Genomic DNA, 22,299 nt, shown 5'->3' on the forward strand with positions numbered 1-22,299 from the left:
AATCAACATTATCCACTCATGTCTGACATAATTCATATTAACATGATATATTATCTATTCACTGATTTAAACTTTTCCGTGATCCACAATCATTACAACATTTACACAATAGCCTGGTGATAATTTTCATGATTCTCATCATCAAATAATTTCTTTCTCTATCCATCTCCCTATTCTCATCATCATGAGGAAGAAAGAGAGGGAGAGTACATGTATCATTACGATATATTTCATACTTTCTTTTGTTTCTCTTTAACTTTCTCTATCTCTCTTCTTTTAAGATTAATAATATTTCATCATGATGATGAGTAGGCGTTGAGATTAATTGTTATTAAACAGTCAACATTGTTTATTTAATCAAATGAGTAAATTGTGTATTTATTATACTTACAGAATCTTAGGAACACATCGAAGAGAGAGAGAGAGAGAGAGAGAGAGAGAGAGAGAGAGAGAGAAGAAAAAATTAATAATGAGAAAGTTAATCAAGTTATAGTGTAATGAATGATGATAAAAGTAATGACATTCATGAGATAAAGTTATGAGCCAGAATTGAATGGAAATTGTGAAACAAAAAAAGACGATGAAACTAATGAACATGAATATGAATCATGAAATTGAGAATCGTGGTGAGTATCCGATGAAAGATTTTCTCAATCTTATCATTATCAGATGATTCAGTTTTCAAATCATTGGAAGTTAATTGAATATCTCTAGTTGGAAAATACACTTTAATTGTAAATCAAGTAAATTTAATATTTGCTTTTGCAATAATATATGATTGATTAATTGAATTAAACTTGAACTTGACTCTTTAATTACCATGTAAATTTTAAACATTTAGAGATACGAACAGTGAAAAAAAAGTTTATGGTGAATATATAATTTAGAATGTTGATTCGAAATAGGCAAAGAAAAGTTAAAACTTGAAATTCGAGATGAGATTAAGGATGAAAGTGAATGATATGAATATAACAGTGAATACTAATCACACCAAATGAATGAAATCAGATTACAAGAGGATCAACTTTGAATTTTCATCATCACAGGTTCCTTGATTGATGAGAATCTCAATTATATTTGTATATACACATATAAATTTCTTTATCTGTTGAATATTCAGTTTAAAATGTTAATGAAATTGAAACTTTGAAACCTTTTGAAAGATTAGGTAAACATTTCCCTCGTCAGAATTATCATTTATATTATCGTATACTTTTATCTAGATTATCATCCAATTGTGGTAATTTCAACAATTGTCCATCCAACTTTTTTTTGTACATCATCATTATCATCATGATAATTGAGTTCCAAGTTTAAAAAGTTACCTCTTGAGGTTTTAGTGTATTCATTTAATATGAGACATTTAATTCAGGATCATCATCATTTTAATATCATTATTATTATATTCTTGGTGATGAGGGTTAACAACAGAGCTTTTTTTTATTAGTATTTTGTTAAAATGAAATAATCAAAAAGAGATTAAAATTACATAGAGATTTTTGTCAGATTGTTGCTTCATTTCAGCATTTGCATACAATTGATGTTACATTGGATCTTTTTTATCATTGTTGTCGTTGGTTTCATCTTCCATTTGTTTGTTTTTTTTTGTTTTTTTTGTTTGAATTCAATTTCTACTGAAGTAGATTATCATTATTATTATTGTTGTATATAAAAAAAAGAGAAGGCTAGAGATTAGGATTAAGAGTAGGAGGTGAAAGGTAGTGTTGCTGTAGTTAGATGGGTTTAGGGTTTAAAGGTGAAAAGGTTGAGGTTTTCTGTAGGATAAGAGGATATCATTTATTTATATTTACTATCAATATATTATAATCTTGTTCAACTTGTAATTTCTGATAAAAGAGAAGAGAGATCGACAAGTGCAATGCAGTAAAATGTATTATATTCATTTGCATTTTTTTAGCATTTTTCATTTGCAACCAAACATTTTCCTTGCACTTATTACCCAGCACGTTTTGTGTCAATTATGGTTATTCAATTCATTACAAATCATCAAATGGAAAGGAAATAGAAAAGAGAGAAAGAGAGAAAGAGAAAGAGGATAAAGGGTTGAAAAGGTTAAAGGGTCAGTGGTCAAGAAAGAAAACAAGGAATATCAAGAAGGAGTTGTTTATGCATAATCTTATTGTACTGGTTAAATGAATCATTATCATTACTGATAAATTATCATCAATGGAGTTTAGTGTGTAAACCTTAACAACAACGAAAAAAAAATGGAGAATGAAAAAGAGAGAAAAAAACTTTGCATACCAATGGATCGATAAAAATGATCGATTAAAACTTTGCGATTCTGTGAGTGGGAGTTTGTTTATATACGAATGTTGACCCTATTGATTAACAAATAATATTTATAAGTATTGAGCATTATTATTATTAGAAACTAGGTAATAGTATATATATGTATAAGAAACAGGAACATTCACTAATAATGAAATATCCTCAGAACATCTCATATGGAAGATTTAACTTATCTCTGTTGGAACTTTTTTTTTATTTTATTCTCTCGCTTCACTTTGTCACTCCTTCTGTTTTAATACATCCTCATCATCTTCAATATCATCAAAATCATAATCTAATATCCCCCTTTTTCCTATTGATAAGCATTATTATTACATATAATATATATATATATTTATATTCTGTGTAGTATATGAGTATATGTATTGTTATTTATGTATATTTATTATAAGCTTGTTTGCTTACAGATAACAACATGCATGTATTTACATTGGCATGTGCATTATTATTACTATTAGTGGATGTATGTGTTACTTAAAGGTTATTGCTCGAGATTGTCTGCTTTACCATTTTACTGTTATCAGAACTTATCATTAGCATTATTATTGCTTTTGAATACCCTGAGTATTGAGAAGAGTATATTATATTTATATATATATACTCATCAATACTGTTTTCAGAACATTGTTTTTTTCCCTCCTATTCTATTCTGTGAGTAGATATATATAAATGCTGAGATCTATGTGTCTATGTCCCTCTTCACCCATTTCTACACTTCAATTATCCAACTCAGGTCTTTATTATCATTATCATTATTGTTATTGTTTTCTTTTCTCTTGAGTTTTCTCTCTCTCTCTCTCTCTCTCTCTCTCTCTCTCTGTTGCTTACTGTTGCTCTATCTATTGCTTCTTGTTGTTGACTTGTTGCTTGATCTACAATATTATTTATTTATCCACAAGTTGTATTGTGTTGTTGTTGCTGTTACTGTTTTCAGCTACTCATCATTATCTAAATTAACCTTTAAGTGATACATAAACTAACATCCTAGTGTTTTCTTGGATAATAATAATAGCGATAATAATAATAATAACCAAACTGAATGTTAAAGTTGAAATGAAGTGTTGGGTTCTCTAGGTGGGTATTTTGAAGGCTGTGGTGTTTCTTGGGTGTGTTTGTGTGTGTGGGTTAGTCTTTTTTGTTTCATTCTAATGGTGATGGTTTAGATTGAAAATTGTTCTTAAATTTGTTGGCTAATAATTAGATCTAATTGAGAAGAGGTAGTAAGAGAAAAGGGATTTAATTTAATTCTAATTTGATTTGTTTGTGGTTTTTTGCTTGCATTTCATTTTTTTCCCCATTTCCTTCATCATTGCATATGTATTATAAATGGATATGAGGTGAAAGAGGAAAAGGAAACAGTTTCCGTTGCATTGGTTATTTTCATTGTTATTATCATCAATTTAGTGTTTAGTCTTTTGCATACCTTGATTATCTAGTACAATTAGTTGATTACTGTTGCATATCATTTTTTTTATTGTCTTTTTAATATTTTTATCGATTGATGAGTTTGATTGATTGATTGATTATTACTATTTGCATAATATTTACATGAGCTTGATTATCATGATATTAAAAGTGTAATGAGAGGAGTTTGGGCTCTTTGTTTTCCTTTTTTTTCATAGTTATTGAGTTTCGAGTGGGTGGAAGAGGAAACATGGGAAATGATGGTGATGTATTAAGGGAGAGAGAGAGAGAGACAGAGAGACAGGGAGATATTATGGATGATTCATTAAATCAAAGAGTCCATAGATGGATAGACAGAGTCCATGGAGAGTGGGAGGTAAAAGGTGATGTTGATTAAATGGGAGGGATTTGATTATTGCTATGGTTTTATTTGGATTCAGGTCCAATTGTCTCTCATATATATAATATAATACATATAATTTTTTTTCTCTTTCCATCTCGAATGTGTATTATTATTACCATGATTATTATTATCATTTGAAATCATGAGTTTTGCAACATACACTCTCTCCCTCTTACTCACTCTCTCAATTGCATTTGCATTTATTATTACATTCATTCATGAGAAACAACTATCATCTATTAATAATATAATTTCATAATAATAATGATAATAATAATAAACTTTCTTCTTCTTCTTCTATTATTTTTTTATGTTTGCATAGGATGTTTGTGATTGGGTCTGTTTCAATTCCCAGAATTTTTTGTTTCCTTTTTCTTTCGATTTTTGTTTTTTTCTATTTCCCAAATTTCTCGAATGTCAAAATGTTTCCCTCAAATGCTTGTAACATTATCTCTCTGTTGCTTTTGTATACATATATTTTCACCTTGTTGCATATATAATATTCCCATAGATTGTTGATTAAATGATTGATAACTTGCTTAGATTAGTGGACAGAAATTGGATCAAATTGATGATAGGAATTCATTGATTTTAGCTTTTCATTCATCATGATTATCATGTTTACTACTCTCTCTCTCTCTCTCTCTCCCTTATGTATGCATAGATAAAAGTGTTGACATTATAAATGATTAATAATCTAAAACCAATTTAGATAACTTTTTATAAGAAACAAATATGAAGGAAATGATGACATTCAAGAAATGGAAACTGGAATAGTAAAAACAAACAAATTATCCCAAGAATTGAAATTCAGACTACAGTTAATGATTGATTGATTGATTGATAAAAGTTTCTTATTACTTTTGTTTATCGTTTTTTGTGTTTTTTTCATCTAAAACTCATCAGGATTAAAATTGTTTCTTTGCATCAATTGGGTTTCATCATTATCACCATAAAACAATTTATATATAAGAGTTTATAATAGTAATAATTAAAAGAACTTGATTGTAATTAGATTTGTATGTATAATAGGTTGAAGGTAATTCTTGTTACTTATTTGAATAAGTATTAAGAATTTAGGGTTTAGGAATTAAAGGGATTAAAGATAAAGAACAAGGGAGTGAAAGAGATGAACTGGGAGATTATAAGAATTAGAAGAAAAAAATAATTCTCTGTTAACGTGTTAACGTCATGAAGAATAAGAAGAAGATGAAATTGATTGAAATGAGAAAATTACTTTACATTGAGAGGGAGAAAAGGAGAGAGAGAGAGATAAAGAGATGATGAAAAGAAGAAGGAAAAAAGTTTTTTAAACTTTTCGAATTATTTTCCCTTTCGTCCTCTATGAGAATCTGTCTACCAAAAAAAGAGATTGATGATTTTTACTTTTTCTCTTCATTGATTAGTTTCTGCATAATTATATTATTCTTGGGTGTGTTTGTATTTATATATATATGTGTGTGTGTGTGTCTGATTGTAATCGTGTCTCTTTATATACACATGATTATTGTTGATTATGATTCCGTCGTGATGACATCTTTGAAATCTCTTCTTTCTCGTTCACTTTCCCAGTAAGAAGATGAAGTTTTAGTTTCATGTGAATTATTTGATGATATTGAAGAGGCCGGTGAAGAAGGCATTGAATTGGAAGGCATTTCTTTGAAACAGGACGACTCATAATGTTTATTTAGATAAGATTTAAGAGCAAACGATTTATTACAACGTTGGCACCGGTAACTTTTTTGACTTGAATGAGTTTGCATATGTGCTCGTAAATTTGATCTATCTGCAAATGCTTTACCACAATGGGCACAACCAAAAGGTTTCTCACCTGTATGTGATCTCATGTGTCCCTGTAATAACCAGGGTCTTGAGAATGCTTTACCGCAAACATCGCACTTATGGTTAAGGTTATGGGTTAAAACGTGCATTGCAAGAGCTGGCATAGAGACATAAATCTTGTGACAGGTTGGACATTTACGTGCCAACTGAGAATCGGGACTTCGATGGGTTTGCTTATGACGTGAAAGATTTGATGAAGTTGCATAATGTTTACCACATTCACTACAAGTATAACGTTGCCTTTCCTTACCCACCGAACCACTATTACTATTATTACCACTTCCACTGATATCCCCTCCATGAGTTGATCCACCACCACCACAACCTATTCTTCCTCCACCTTTACTATTATTATTACCAGAGGTTCGTCCAGTTCCCATTGAGATTAATGTCTCTGAACTGTCGTGTTCACTATCCGCTAGAATGGTTCCTTCACTTGACTGAAGAGCCTGTTGCTGTTTCTTACGTGATCGACCATCGGTCATGAAAAAGGTATCATAAGTGTAACTGATTGTTGAAGGTGTTGATGTTGTTGTTGTGATTATTTGCTTACGAGTTTGGCTTAATGAAGACTTGGAATTGGAAGTTGATGAGGTTGAGAATGAGGATGTTGCTGAAGAAGTTGAGGAAGAAGATGAGGAGGAAGAAGAAGAAGATGAAGATGAAGAGGAAGAGGATGAAGATGGTGAAGACGCTGGTGATACCAATGAGGGTTGTTTAGATGTTAATGTGACTAAAGTTGTCGTTGATGTTTCATTATCACTTGTATTGGTACATGTATCTGATAATTCAATCTCAATCTCGGTATCACTTACTGGTTTACAAGGTTCTGGTGTACTGGCCGGTGTGGGCAGTGATATTGGATTAACTGAGGTTAATGTTATCGTATGAAGATGCTTATTATCTGTGCCACTGATTAAATTACTATTACTATTAGTTGATGTTAGTGTTACCTCGTCAACCAACAGTTGATCTGTCGTCTTATCATTATGTCGTTTACTAAGGTCAAGCTCTTTATCCTCTTTATAACATAGTTCAACTCGAACCTTGGGACGAATCTCATCATCAGGTAAGTTGAGCTTCTCAAAGGCGACTCCTAAAGAAAATAATAGATAAAAGTAAATAGAAATTAACATTTTATCGAAATAAAATTGAAGAATATATGAACTCTATTGAATTTGAATTCAATTTCTTCATAAATATGGTAAAAAATATCATAAATTCAATAACATCATTGATGTAGAATCGATGATAGTCTTTGATCGAACAGTAAATATATATTATATAATAGCCGATAACAGAATATTATTAAAATTCAGTTGAGTATATATTCAACATTTTCCATGTCTAATAAGAATATTCATCTGTATTATCTTGTTGATATGATTTAAGGGAAAGCTCAGTGAATAACTTTCTCAGAAAGAAACAAAGTATTACCATGAAGAAGTTAATTGAGTTACAAGAAATTCTGATTCTGATTATGATCTGATATTATAATTCTTGAGAATATTTCTAATCCGATACAAGTTGTGAAACTTTGTTTTTTTGTCTCTTTCATTCAGAATCTTTTATTCATTTGAGTCTTTATGGGTTTTTGTTTACATCATGAGTTTAATTATCACTAGAATAGTTTAAACTGTTGATCATTTTGGGATTGGAGGCTCTTTTTGGTCTTACTTACCAAAAGCATTGTGCAAGGATGATGTTGATGGAGTTGAACTGTAAGGTTGATTGTTGGCTTTATTATGGAGATTATGGTGGTGGTGGTGGTGGTGATGATTATTGTGGTGGTGGTGGTGGTGATCACTGCAATGCCTCGCTTTCTTAACCAGAAATGATCTAGGCATTCCACTTGATTTCTACACTTTGATGGGAATTTTTTTATTTCATAATAACAACACACTGAACACACTGATCACAAGAAAGACTTTAACTTTATCCTCATACTTTTGGTTTATTTTCCTGGTAGGTTATCTTTCATTCCCTGCAGGATAGTGAACACTATTTACTGTTAGAAAGTGAGGAATACAGTGTAAATCGAAGTGAGATCGAGAGAAAGAGAAAAAAAGTTCGAAGGAGAGACAGAGAGTGAGACAGAGAGAATGAGAAATATTGTATTGATTCGACTCATTGAGATTGAAAAACAAAAAGTACTAAGGATATACATTCGAGACGGAGAAAAACAGAGAGAGAGAGAGAGGGAGAGAGAGAGAGAGAGAAAGAGAAGGATAAAAAGAGAAAAAGAAAGACAATGAGCAACAGAGAGAGGGAGAGGGAGAGAGATAATACCTTAGCATTTCATTTATCTCATTGAAGCCATACGCAAGTTGAGTATTTATGTTTAAATGAAGATTAAGTGGCAGGGAAAAAAATCAATACCCAATGAGAATGATGACTGAGAAGCAATAGATATGAAAAAAATGAGAATTATTATAAAATGAACATGATTCATTGTCTGTAAAACTGAATTGAAACACAAGTCAACAGCTACATTGGTGAGGGAGTTAGAGATTATCATCATCATCATTAGTAATATTATTATTCTTATAAATTACACCGATGCGTGAGTAACTTAAAGTAAAAGAGAAAATCGATAAAAATATTTAAGAAATGATGATGGAAAGAGAGAGAGAGAGAGAGAGATTAAAGGTTATCGGTAAGATTACTTGTTAGTCTTTGAATATAATACAAAGAAATTAAGAAAAAGAATCTCGTTATCATTTTCGATTTTCTTTCCTTTAGATTAATAAACGTCAAGGTATTAGAAGAATATCAAATATTGTATTATATTAGATCTCAATACGATATGATAATCATGATTAAGTGATGATTAACAGACTAGTGTTTTTCTTTATATTATTATATGTATAAACAAAAGTGATTACAAGGATGATATATTTTTATTCAATACAAATATTGAATGGCCATTAAAGTTGAGATATATATTAAATGGTGAAATTAAATTTTCGAAGACAGAAACAAAAGTTATGCTGGAAAATTGAGATTGGCATTGAAGCGAAATATACAAAATCCTGTTGGTTTGTTTGCCTTTTTCTTTTTTTTGTTGCTTTTTCTTTAAATTATCCTTAATATTAAATCAGCAATTAAATTGATTCAATGTCTTTATCCTCATCCTGGTGTATTGAGGGTGGTTATTGTTATGATTATTATCATCATCATCATTGTTATTATTATTATATGATACAGACAAAAGAAACCAATTGAAGGATGAAAATAACGGTGAGCATTGTTGCTCTTGTTGTGGTTGCTGATGGTGATGATGAGCTTTTATGATTAGCACTGGTCCCTTTGATGCCGTTTTCATCATCATTGTTACATTGACAGTCAGAGCTTGTGCAAATGGAACAGGTTGTTGTTACTTTGGGTTCGTACATTATTCGAGCTGATTCATGACGATTGTAATAATCGTATAAAATAACGGGAACAGGCTTATTATTGGCAACTTTTTGTGTTCGGTGAGCGGGAACGGTAAGGCACAGTTCTTCACGAGTGATCTTTAATTTATATCAATAGAATAAAGAGTAGAAAATGAATCATCATCATAAACCAGAACATGGATGAGAAAAAGGAGAGAGAAAGAGATGAAATTAGTTTTGATAACAAAAAGTAAACAAAAACGTTCACATGATAAAATGAAACAAATTCAACTTACCCTGTCAAAGTAAATGACAACATTTGTATCACCATTGTGACTTTCAATTCTTTTGATTCCGTTTCCTTGACTTTTGATGCTTGGTAAAGCATCAACATCAGCAGAATAACCAGAAGGTAATTCAACCTCCATAACGGCCATATTGGTGGAATTACCAGCTTTATAACTAATATAATAGAAACAATGAAACAATTAACAACAGTGAATAAAATAATCGGGCGATTAACTGATCATCTCAACGAGAGAGAGAGAGAGAGAGAAAAAATCAAGGGTAACATACTAAGTGCATAGATTAAGTTGAAGGAAGTTATCTGTTGATGCTTTTCCTAAGAGGGGATTAAGGTAGAAAGCGGGCTCTTCAGCTGATACAGCGAGATTATAACTCCAAGAAACTTGTACAATTGCAATACCAACACCGGATGATTCAATTTGAACATCTTCGGGAATCGTTTCACCTTTGGCATCGGTCATTTCAAACTTTTGCAATACTTGGGCATTTTCCGGGTTAAGTACAAAAGTACGACTTGTTTGCTTCTCACTTATTTTACCAAATTTAAATGTTACATCAATAGCTAATTTTGAACTTTTTAGGTGACTAGCGATAGAGGCCAAAGCTTGCAGGGCGATAACGGTATCTTGGGTTGATGAGAAACCACCTTGGGCATTTTGTCTTGAGATGAGCCACTTCATTACAGGTAAGGCATCAGCAATCTTATTTTTTTCGATGAATGATAAAAGTCCATAAGAAGAGGCTTCGATATCTGTTGATTTTGGTAAGAAAAAGTGACTTGACTGTTTATTTGTAATGTCCAATTTTTCCGTCTCATCAGTCCAATAACTGACATCACCTTCAATCTTCATTTTATCAACTGATTTATCTAAAGCTGATTCCATTATCGATGATCGCATGAGGATTAGCACATAGGTGAGAATATTTGTCTCATAAGAGGATTGAGATGATTTCAACATTTCAGAGAAAAAATTTTCAGCTTTAAGAAAAGTTTGCGGATATGAATGTCGGAAATGTTCATCTTGAAGTAAAGCGATCATAACGAAGGCAGAAAGTGTCCCAGAACTTTCAGCTGAACCTCCTTGCATCGGTTTATGATGAATTTCACCCGATTCCTTGAATGAACCATCAGGAGCTTGTTGTTCAATCAGAAATTCAGTTGCTCGTTTTAATACATCAGTATCAACGGTAATGTATTCCTTTGCTTGGTGGAAAGTTTTCAATACAAAAGCGGTCAACCATGTAGATCCTTTTTTATCCGCTTCTCCGAATGCAGAAAATGAACCATCAGATCTTTTATAAGTCAATTCTCGCTGATATCCTATCTCCATGTGTTGAATGGCTTTCGATTGAATATCAACAGTCAATTTTCCAGCATTTTTAAGATACCAAAGAACAACAATATTTGGAACCAAATTGAGCATATTCTGTTCACCGCATCCATAAGGCATCTTCAATAAATCATCTAAATTATTTAAACTTGTTCCTAGAACATCACCAATAACGGAGACTGATAAACGTTTAGAACCAGGAATTGCATTATTTGGCATCCAAAGGGGAACCAAATGATTATCTTTCGAGGAATCTTCAGATTTAGAGTAGTCTAAAAGTAAGGCACGATTTAGATGTTGGGTTTTCCCTTCAGGTTTAACCAGTAATTGTTTAGTAATTCCATCACCAACCGTATCAGCTAAAGCGGTTACCTTAAGTTTAATTGTTCCGACTCGATTGGTAGAGATAAGAAAGGTAACAGAAGCAGCACTTTCACCAGCAACTTGAACAAATTGACTTCGAGATTCATCTGACAGGTAAGTATCAATTTCATTGCTTGCAACGGTAAAATTAAACTCTTTGTCCTCATTAAAAAGGGTAACCTGAGCCTCTTTCGGTTTAGTCAGGTAATTGAATACAAGCACTTGAATAGCAACAGTTTCGCCCCGAATAATTGAATAGGGAAGGTTTAACGACACAAAGAATGGCCTGAATACCGTTATCTGGAAAGAGAGAGAGAGAGAAAAAAAAGATGAGAATGATTATAATAAAGAAAAATGAGAATAATATTCAACAAGTGCTGGTGAGAGAAAAGTTGAAACAATCATAAAATAAATATTCTTATGGTGATATTAATGATACTCTTGAATTGTTATGACTTTTCTCTATGTACATTTGATAAAAATAGAGAAAAAAAATTACTGGAGATGCCGGGGATTGAACCCGGGGCCTTTCACATGCGAAGCGAACGCTCTACCACTGAGCTACATCCCCAATTTTAAAAATTAGGTTTTTTTTTCATTGAAAGGAGGAATTAAGCAATTCTAGTAAATTGTTATTGATAATCAACAATGTTTATCAATATATTTTTAGTTACATCTCATTTTGATTACTTTACCAAAGTATCTTGAAATTGTAAAATTTTATGACTCAATGATAATAAATAAAAGAATGAAAAATGATTCCGTTTAAGAATCACAAGGTTTCAGCAAAAAAGATACGATTGTTTTCATTGTGGGCGAAAATTTTTTTGTCCAATTAAAGAGATAATTTAAATTACGATTAATTGTGCTCTCAATTAGTGATTTAATTTCAGCTTTCCTCTCTCTATCTCTCTCCCATTCTTTAATCTCATTCATGATTTTCTTTCAAGGCCAACTTTTTATTAATCGTATTTATCAAAATCGAGAGAAAAATCTTGTTGATAGTTTTCACTTTTGTTTTGGCGGATAGAGTAATAATTAATGAGTAGGTAGAGAACGCAAGAAGAGAAAGTCAAGAGAGAGAGAGAGAGAGAGAGAGAGACTATTTTGATCAACATTACTTGTAGGAAGATTAATCATCATTTACATGAAACTCATGATGAAATGGAAGGACAATTAATCTTCTAACACCATTCATATTTAAATGGCGATGAATGAAAATCTTGCCTACGCCTAAAAAAAGTTCACTAAAAATTAATTAACTAAATTTGATGTACCACAATAATTTTCACCATGAATTATATTCTTACGCATGGGGCAAAAGAAAAGGCTAATTGTCTAAAATTAAATTGTAACAATTAAACTGACCAACGTTATCTTGAAAAAATAATTAAATTAGATACCTTTGTAGGTCTTTCGACAACTCCCAATCCAGTTCGCTTGTCAACCGCAAAAGCTGATATACTCCAGGTAGTTATGGTATCAGGTATTATACTACTGAAATTAGCTAATCCACTGGTTCTGTAATCAAATGGGTAAACAAAAACAAGTTAATCAACATGATGCAATAACCTTGCCTGGCCTTCTCAATCTTATTGTTTCTCTCCTAGAGAAAAACACAAATTAAACAAAGCAACAATTGATGATCTTGAGTGAGAAGAGCAACAGAGAGTAAAAATGATGATAATTATGGAGTTTTACTCTTTTCTTGCCCATAAACCCAATCAGAATTAGTTCTGCTTCTTATATAATGAATTGTTGAGGTAAAAATGATTAGTTGGGAAAGAAAAGGAGATTCATGATGTAAGAAACCTGATATAAGGTGTAGTCAGTTTTACACCGTCATGTTGTTGATATTGAATAACAACAAACATTTCAAAAGATGAAGTAAGATGAGAGTAATAAGAAAAGTAGAATTAAATTTGTTAGAGAAGAGAAAAGTTTGATGAGCCTTAAGTTCCGACAATATTAGTAAACATAATTGAGTGCAATCACTTATTATGTGTATATACTGAGGGAGTAAAACTGACAAACAGTTGACAAAGTAAAGAAAAATACTTCAACTGGTTTAAATATGAAATTAAGAAAAACAAAAAGAAAAAGAAAGAGAAAGAGATTTTTTCCCCATCAAATTGAGTTTGATTCTGAGGGAAATTAGCTAATATTAAATGATGTTATTCAGGGCTCAAGATCTAATAGTATGAAGATGGTGAATCAACTTTTGATTAGTGTTAATCAAATTTGGTTAGATGTTCTCATTGAAATGATTCAGCTGATCCATTAGGTTACTGGTTGATTATCAGGGTGATGAAACTTTCTTGGTAAAATAATTAGGTATAAACATGTACCGAGTGAAAGTGCTATCCCAAAGCCAAGTCTCAGGGAAGTGTTTTCTCAATACTATCCTTGTATCGGTGCTTTCAGGTAAAACTATTTTAGCCAAATGGAGACGGTGATCAAGAAGCTTGTCATCAATAGCGATACTTGTAGGGGCTAGTGAAACAATGAAGATGTAACAAGATGATGATGATGATGATGATGTAAAGAAAAGAAAAGTTGTAAAGATGAGGAAAAAAAAACAATAGCTAAATTAGATTTGTGATTAACACTGAACAGGTAAAAGCTGTTCTCTAATTATTGTGAAATGTTAAGATTCTGTAATTAGAGTGGGAATTTGCTCCAGCTCTTTGTCTTTTTTTTTCATGGTTTTACAGGTTATTCATTTTCTCTTTTGATTTTTTTTTCTTCTTATTCTTTCATTTGAATAAAGAGAGAGAAAAAAAGAGAAATCATTAGTTAATTAAACATACCAGGTAAATAAAGTGGAACAGGTCGGCCGGATATTGACTTTCCAAAACCTGTGATAATCAAGGTAACGTAAAGATTATCATTTGAAGAGATGAAGTGATCGGTAAAGTACAATTAATAGAGAATCAAAAGAGAAATGAATGAGAATAGATGACAATGTAAATAATTTTGGACATTTTGATTGGTATACCAAATAGAATGTAACAAATAATTAAACACAATTCAAATTCAAGGCTAATGATGAATATCAGGATATGATCATATTTCAGGGTAAAGTAAATATCGAGAGAAAATCAGAACTAATTATTGAATGGTTTTTACCAGATAGAGAAGAAGAAAAAAAATCAACTATTTCCCCATAGATGAAACAAGAATTTATGAAAATATTGATATTTCTTGTTTACATAACCATGAATAAAGATTGATTCATTCGTTGGAACAATCAGAATCTAATTAGACAATCAAAACAGAGCTTGAAAGATTCTCTATTGATTTGATCATTTCTTTTTTTTTCTATGGAATCAGAAAGTTGTTCAATATTATTTATCTTTCTTTTTAAGTTGTCAATTCAATGAAAAGAAATAAAAAATTATTACCAATTGATCATTAAATTAACAGTATTCAATCAACTGGGAAATTCAATGTTGACAAATTGTCAATGATTTACAAGAAATTAATTGAAATCAAGAGGGTGAGAGAGAGAGAGAGAGAGAGAGAGACTAAATTTTTGCAAACTCGACTCAAGTTAATCTTGAAAAAAAAGAGGAGAATCAGTTACATGGAACATATTGATTAATCAATGATTGAACAATATGCTGAATTGAAAATTGAAACTTGAATGTCATAAGACTTTCATGATATATAAGTATTCAGGATTGAAGGTTATTCTTTTTGTAGAATATGGTGAAAAAAAAGAAGAAAAAAGAAAAACAGGTTTCATGGTGTTTTCTTTCCTCTTTCACAAACAAATACATCGACGATCATCTTGTTCAATTGTATATTTTGTCTATTGATAAATAAGGCTATTGGGTAAATATTACTACTCATAATATCAACTATTCAGTGGATGGTGATATTAATAGTGATGGTTTTAGTTTGTTGATGTTTTGGTTAGATGATGTTTGCTGCTTTGTTATGGAAAAGTTATCAATTTAATTGTAGTGGGAGTTGTTTGATTGAGAAGGGTTGAAAAGGCGCAATAACTTTCAATTGTTAATGAGATTAAATTTTTGATTATACTCCTACCCAGAAGTGGTTACATTTTCCCATAACCAGGTTTCAGGGAAATATTTTCTCACTTTCACTGTTGCAACCTGAGAAATGCCAGGAAAGTTGGGTTGACTGATAGTTTTTACACTCTCAGGAGCAGGCCCACCAGGAACTCCATCGTCATAAGCACTAGCAAAAGAAACGGCAAAACTGCTTCGATAGTAGACTTTTTAATTCCAGTAGTTAGAGATAATTAGTAGTTTGATGAAGAAACGGGAAAAGATAGAGAAAGAGAGAGAGAGAGAGAGATTAGTGATTAATTGGAATAATTAATTAGAATTGTAAAATTCAAGGGAGTTAGAAGTGTTATACCAACTGAAGAATGATAATTATTGATTTTTAAATAGTAAATTTAGAATATGATTCTTGCTGACTAACGATATTTGTGAACTAATTTTGATAGTTGATGGAAATTGTATCTTCATGCAAAAATCTAATACCAGAAATAGAATCAAAAATAACCAACAAAATCTAAGCTTTAAAACTAAATAATCCATTCAATTTGCTAAAACTTGATATTACTTTGATGATGATAAACATCATTATCAACTTGTGATGACGATAATGGTTTATAATTCAAACGATGAAAAAAAAAGTTTCAAGGTTAATGAGAAACAATTAATTACCCATAAGATGAATAATTGAATAATATAATCAAAAGATCAACCAGTTCTTTTTGAAATAAATGAAAGAATATGGAATTTAAATTGAAAACATGAAAGATTATAAAAAGAATAGGGGAAAACAGTCTAATAACAAAGAGAGAGACACTTACGAGGTGTTATATAATCGTAGACGATTCCATTGGAAAGGACAATAAGTCCAGCACTATGGAAGGTACTTGCTGCTGAACTTTCTGAGGGGAAGGAATTTCTATAGATAGACTTGAATGGGTCAGTTGAATCGGAATTATAATTGGAATCGTAGGTTGCCAATTCTGCAATTACATCATCTCGAGTTATATCATTGCCACTTTTAAGGAGTAAAACACTTTGATCTAATCCCAATACACCAACATAAGTGTTCGGATTAGTTTTAACGGTGATGTCGATTTTTTCACCAGGTTTAGCTTTTGTGTTAGATGCTTCAATTTCAACATTGGTACGGAAAATTCCGTCAACATCAAATGAAAGGGAATCAACGATAACCTCTTTATCGCTTGGTCTTACATAGTAAACAACTAGACGAGATTTTGGTGCCATTGAATGGGTAACCAGAAATTGGAAGACATGTTGTTGACCTGATTTAACGAAAAATGTTTGCGTAAGACAAATTTCCCCTTTACTCATGACGATGGCCACAAAATGATCGATTGGTTCGGTGGTTGCAACATTGAGAGACAAGAATTCACCAATTTTAGGTTTTGAATTTTCAGCAATTCCAACTTGAATGAATTTGGAGCTTTGTGAATGAAACATATCCAAACTCATGAAATGATAAGTTTGACCTTTATATTCAGATTTAATTCCAATGATTGATGTTGGCGATGAGATTGGTGTAAATTCAAACTTGATGATCCCTTTTTTGGGAACTTGTTCAATAACATTGGTATACTCTTCTTCATTATAACCATAGCCATACATTATTTTCACTGGTGGACCATTATCTTCAACCGGTGTATCATCTCGATAAGCGACCTTAAGGTAACAGGTCATCGTAAGATTGGGCTTATAGTATGGTGATGATTTGATTAGTTCAATGTTTATCTCTTTATCGTAAACTGTAAGGATTGAGGTTTTATTATATTTACGGCCAGTTAAATCTTCTTCAACCAGTGCAAAAAATTCAATCTCTCGATCATAGAAATCTTTTGCTAATCGTACATCTCGAATAACATCAACTGGAATATCAACTGAACCATCAAGTTTAGCTTTTACTTGATATTGTTCTAGGGGACGAGTAGTTAGAGATCCATATCTTATCCTTGGTTGAACGGTTAAAGTGACCTCACCAGTAACTGGTTTTCCATAGGTATAAGTTGCCTTTACATTAACGATAAGGTCAGATTTATTGTAGGTCACATAACTTGGTAGATTTACGTCAACACTGAAAGTGGGTAATACATATTCAGCAACGGTAAAAGTTTTCTTAAATATTTTACTATCAATGTCAACATTTATGGTCCAATCACCAAGAACCGGATTTTCTGAAAGTTGAAAATCAAATGAGAGAACACCAAATGAAGTGAAAACCCGATCCCATTGTTTGATACGATTACTTTTAGCATCCTCAATGTAAACAGTATTAGCACCAGTTTCAGCGGTTGCTAAAGTAGGACGAACAATAATTGCACGGAAGAAAACCTTTTGACCAGGCTTGTAGATCGCTTTATCCGTTTGAATAAACACAGAGAAACTTTTACTCTCATAGACAAGTTTTGTTTCATTTTTAAAGGTTAACCCATTTCCTTGGCCATTAACGGTTAACTTATAGTTACCAGCACCCCAAGGGCCAACACCAAAACGAACCAATCTGGTCTCATCGTCATTTAAGGTAACACTTTGAGAGATGGTATTTAGGTGAGATGAATTTTCATGTCCAGAAATAGTTGCATCAAAATTGATGGGTCCATGGTTATTGTGAGTAGAAATGGAAATAAAATAGTCCGAGTTTGCACGAATCTTTTCCGGTGCTAGGATTGTGTAGCTAAACAAGTCTTGAGTTCTGAGTAAAAAACAATACACAGAAATACAAGAAGGTAAGAGAGATTGAAAAAGAAAATTAGTACCAAGACATGAGAGAAAAAGAAAAACAAGAGTATAGACAAAAAAAGGTCACAAATCGAATCGTTGAAAATACAATAGAGGGAAACAAAGAAAACTGATGAAGAGAAAAAAAAACAATCGATGAGCGAAGATAAAATGATTAACTTACAATCCATGATGAGAAAAGAAAATAAGAAAAAAGATCGGTAATAACATTGAAGAGAAAATTTTTAAATAAAACATTGAGATGAATATTGGCAAATTCTAGAGATGATATGAAACACAGAGAGAGAGAGAGAAGATGATCACCGTAAACACTTTTCACATGAGTGATAATTTAATTCCTTGAAAGTGGAATTAAAAGATGACATTAAATCAAAATTAAAAATTTAGAAATAAATCAAAAAGAAAAGAAACATACAAATAGAAAAAAAAAAGATGATAAAATTAAGTTGCAAGAGTAAATTGATCAAGTCGAATAAGAAAAAAAAAATAAAATTTTTCTTTAAAGAAAAAAACTTTTCTTCCTATTTAACCAGTTCCAGGAAAATGAGCCAATCAGAAAACGAGGAAAGAGAAAAGTGCATCTTTTAGCCAAAGCTCACACTTTTCTCAGTTAATGTAACCCAATGGTAGAAGATGAAACCTGTCGCCATCTATTGGAAAAGAATGTTTGTTTACATATCAATTGGAAAATCTTTCTCAATTTCTTAATTAGATAATCAAATTAAAATCCTTCTATTTAATCAGATGGTGAATTTTTTTTTTCATATCATGAAGGGAACGAGATAATTGTCAATTATTCCATGGGAATGGTTTCCATCAATTGACACAACATTGAAAACAAGATGGAAACTCTTGTCTTCATGTTTAGATGTTCAATCTCTCCCGTTGATCAATTTGGAATAATTTTTTTTTCTTCTTTTCATTATAATTCTCTTAATCTGTTTTCATGTTGATGGATAAATTAATTCTTAATGAATCAATTTGTTTGTTTTGTTTTCTCCACTGGTAAAAACCAAAGTGCTGTTCAAAGTGACTGGATTGATCGCTGTGCATGTGTGTGTCTCTAACCCTCCATGTCTCTCCCTCTCTCACTCTTTAGGTGTCATTGGACTGGTTAACCATTTGATTAACTGTTTCTATTTAAACACAATCAATTGAATAGTTTAAAACGTAAATATGTGTATTTAAACTAATAGTTGATTGTGTGGCCATTGGGTATATACCCTAGGAGTTCACCCAAGTGAAGTGAATAGATTTTGGCACCAATCCCATTGGAATATTTTTCTCCTCGAATATAATAATACATAATCCAAGAGAGTTCAGTCAACAGAGTCTCATTCTCTGCGAGAATTTCCTAATAGCCATGAAAAGGCGAACAATCTAAAAATGGTTTGTTTGTTCAATTTAGATAGTAAATTATGGAGAAAACAAAATTCTCAACAATTAAATGAACATGAAAAAAAAGTAAACTTTTCCGGAACTAAACGATTGTACAAGAGAAATGAAAATGAAAAACATAACAAAGAAAAAAGTTCACCAATCAATTCAATAGATTACCGAATACAATCATCTTCTCACATTTAAATTCTATTGAAATCAATTATCAAACAATTAGAAATTAATTTCCAATTGAAATGGTAATGGTTTCCGTTTTCGTTTTCGTTTCCAGCAACTATTAATTTACTTCCAACATTTTACCATCATCATCACTTAAAACAATTAACTCTTAACATTAATCACTGGGCTTGAGAAACAATAAAATTAACAGTAATCAACAAGAATAGTTGATGAATTCTTTTTGTCGAATGTTGGTTTTTTTTCTCTCTCTCTCTCTATCTCATTAAGGATGAGCTCTAATTGTTTACGTTTAAAAGTCACGTAAATTTTACCTTTTGTTTTCCATTGGAAATGAAAAAAGTATTACAACCAATGTTTACACTATCAGCCCACTGATTGTAAAAGTTAATGTTCTCGGTGATGATGTTAATTGTGATTCTTACCCAATATTTACTGAGAGCTTGATATGATTATTCAGGTATCTTTTTCCATTTCCATCATCTCCAGTGGTTTTCCAAATTGTTCCATAATTTGTTCAATCATTTGATTACAATTGTAATTTTCCTCCATCTCTCTTTTGGTGGTTCATTATTGTTTCCATCATGTTTCAGGTTTAATTGTGTTTTCCATTCAACCAGAATTTACTTTTGACCCATCATAATCTATTGATAATGATGGATATGTTGATGTTGATGTTCCTGTTCATCTTCATTTCTCTCTCCCCCTTTTGTATCAAAAGTCTTGTTTCCATTTGCCTTTAGGGTTAATGTTTCCTTTTGCCTCAGTTCATGTATATTAACCATGTTTTCATTAATTCCCATCAAATGTGATTTTGTTTTTTTTTGTTGCTTCTTCTTTCCTGGTTATACACATAAATATATCTTTATCATTCTCGTTAAATTGAGTGGTTTGTAATCATTTGGGTAACATCATCATCATCATCTCATTTGATTTCTTTGGCATCACCCGTTGGTCAATTTTTGATGGTTCCACATAAGGGTTAACCAGTAGATAGACATAAATAACCTTAAAGACAGGAAACATATTAGCTTGATAATGGATGATGATCAACTTGAAAATGTCTTCGTTTCATCATCATCATCATCATGATCCAATCAACTAAATTAGCTTCTGATATAATAATAGTAATAGAAATCAAAGAGAGAGACAAGTGAAAATATCAAAATATCAAGTCAATCAATGTTAAATATATTCACATGGAGCCCAATCAATTCAAGTCTGTTGAATCTGTTAGAAAGATTGAAGAAGATAAAATCATGGAATTAGAAATATGAAAGTCAAATATATCAACATTATTAATCAATTGAAGCAATTGAAAAAATAGACTTTCAATCATGAACGGAAAATAAAAAATTCTTACCAATTTATCATTCCAAATATAATCCAGACCATCAATTCCCATGTTAATGCAACACCATAAGATCACAGAGACATCAACTAACACTAATCACAGTTAATAAAATTGAACAATTAATCACAAATGGGTTAACAATTAAACGAGAAATGTAAATAAACCAAAAATGCCAACAATTAACAACAAGAAATTAAAATCATATGGTAACCGTTTTAGTAGCTGAAGAATTTGATAGATGGCGCCAAATAGAACAACAATCAACTGATTGTCTTTGATTGTGATTAAAAACATTTAATTATTTTCTTTCTAATGTAAGGATTTAAGCAAGAAAATTAGCAACTTTGGCGAAAGAAATTGAAGCCAATTAAAACTGTTGAGAAAATCAAAAGGAATAATTAAAATTGACACAAGAGAATTGGAATATAAATAAAGTTGATTTGATTCCATTTGATTGTAATCATACAACTAATTGAGATTAAATTCAATTAAATTAACTACCCTCTTTTTCTACTTTTCTTTTATTTATTAAACAATTACAATTCGATGATTTGTGAAAAGAAAGAAAAATAAACTAAATTATCAATGAGATTCTAAATAAACTTTCACCATTGGAATTAGAACTTTTTTATTGTTACTTTAAACTTTATCGAAACTTTTTTGATTACAATTAAACAAATTCTCGTGAGGATAAAAGTATTAACATTTTGATTGAGTTAATTGTTATTGGATAACAATCAAAAATAATGATAAACATTAACTAAGTGTTAATCTAAAGATAAAAAATAATGATAATAATTATAAATAATTTAATTAATCAAAGTTAAATTTTCATCCTTTTAATTTTATTTGGTTTCATCAGATTAATATTATAAAACCATTTTAATAATACATTGATTACTGATATAATAGTAACAATTAGCTTGATAATATATAATAGTAAAGTAATTGAGCACCAAAGGAAAGGCGGAAAAAAAAATTAACTCTCAAGACTTTAATTTAATCACCATTGATCACAATTAGCCTAATTACCTTATAATAATAATAATAATATTAAATTGTTCATCCAATATAATCAAAAATTAAAGGTTTTCATTTTACACTTGAGGCAAATTAAATACTAAATCCGGTTCCCTTTATAATCAGGGAAACATTGAGATTGAAAATTTTTCCCTTCTAATAATAATTGATTAACACAATTAGTAAACTGCTAATTAGTATAATATATTTTTTCATATGAAAA

At 30.9% G+C, this 22,299-nt stretch overlaps 2 protein-coding genes and 1 non-coding gene across 4 annotated transcripts; all 3 read right to left on the bottom strand.

Annotated features, from left to right (window-relative positions):
* Positions 1 to 3,117: 3,117 nt before the first annotated feature.
* On the bottom strand, positions 3,118 to 8,666 carry LOC128390574 (uncharacterized protein DDB_G0271670-like). Its single transcript, XM_053350317.1, has 2 exons — positions 7,644 to 8,666; positions 3,118 to 7,058 (listed from the first exon to the last, which is right to left on the bottom strand). Exons 1-2 carry the CDS (start codon positions 7,807 to 7,809, stop codon positions 5,635 to 5,637), a joined length of 1,590 nt encoding a protein of 529 aa, XP_053206292.1. The 5' UTR covers positions 7,810 to 8,666; the 3' UTR covers positions 3,118 to 5,634.
* Positions 8,667 to 8,801: 135 nt separating this feature from the next.
* Positions 8,802 to 18,616, bottom strand: LOC128390573 (CD109 antigen-like). Of its 2 annotated transcripts, XM_053350315.1 has the most exons (8): positions 18,291 to 18,616; positions 16,192 to 18,080; positions 14,150 to 14,197; positions 13,688 to 13,832; positions 12,743 to 12,860; positions 9,916 to 11,639; positions 9,636 to 9,801; positions 8,802 to 9,477 (listed from the first exon to the last, which is right to left on the bottom strand). In XM_053350315.1, the coding sequence occupies exons 1-8, from the start codon at positions 18,362 to 18,364 to the stop codon at positions 9,157 to 9,159; spliced, it is 4,485 nt and encodes a 1,494-aa protein (XP_053206290.1). In that variant the 5' UTR covers positions 18,365 to 18,616; the 3' UTR covers positions 8,802 to 9,156. The 2 variants fall into 2 exon arrangements, with proteins under 2 accessions (XP_053206290.1, XP_053206291.1); XM_053350316.1 differs by lacking the exons at positions 13,688 to 13,832; positions 14,150 to 14,197 and adding an exon at positions 15,393 to 15,582 and having other exon boundaries at positions 18,291 to 18,615.
* Trnaa-cgc (transfer RNA alanine (anticodon CGC)) lies at positions 11,839 to 11,910 on the bottom strand. Its single transcript has one exon. It is a non-coding gene; the product is annotated as a tRNA-Ala (tRNA).
* Positions 18,617 to 22,299: the final 3,683 nt, after the last annotated feature.

Source organism: Panonychus citri, unplaced genomic scaffold (assembly GCF_014898815.1).
Source record: "Panonychus citri isolate SS breed McGregor unplaced genomic scaffold, ASM1489881v1 Contig00123, whole genome shotgun sequence".
Taxonomy (NCBI): domain Eukaryota; kingdom Metazoa; phylum Arthropoda; class Arachnida; order Trombidiformes; family Tetranychidae; genus Panonychus; species Panonychus citri.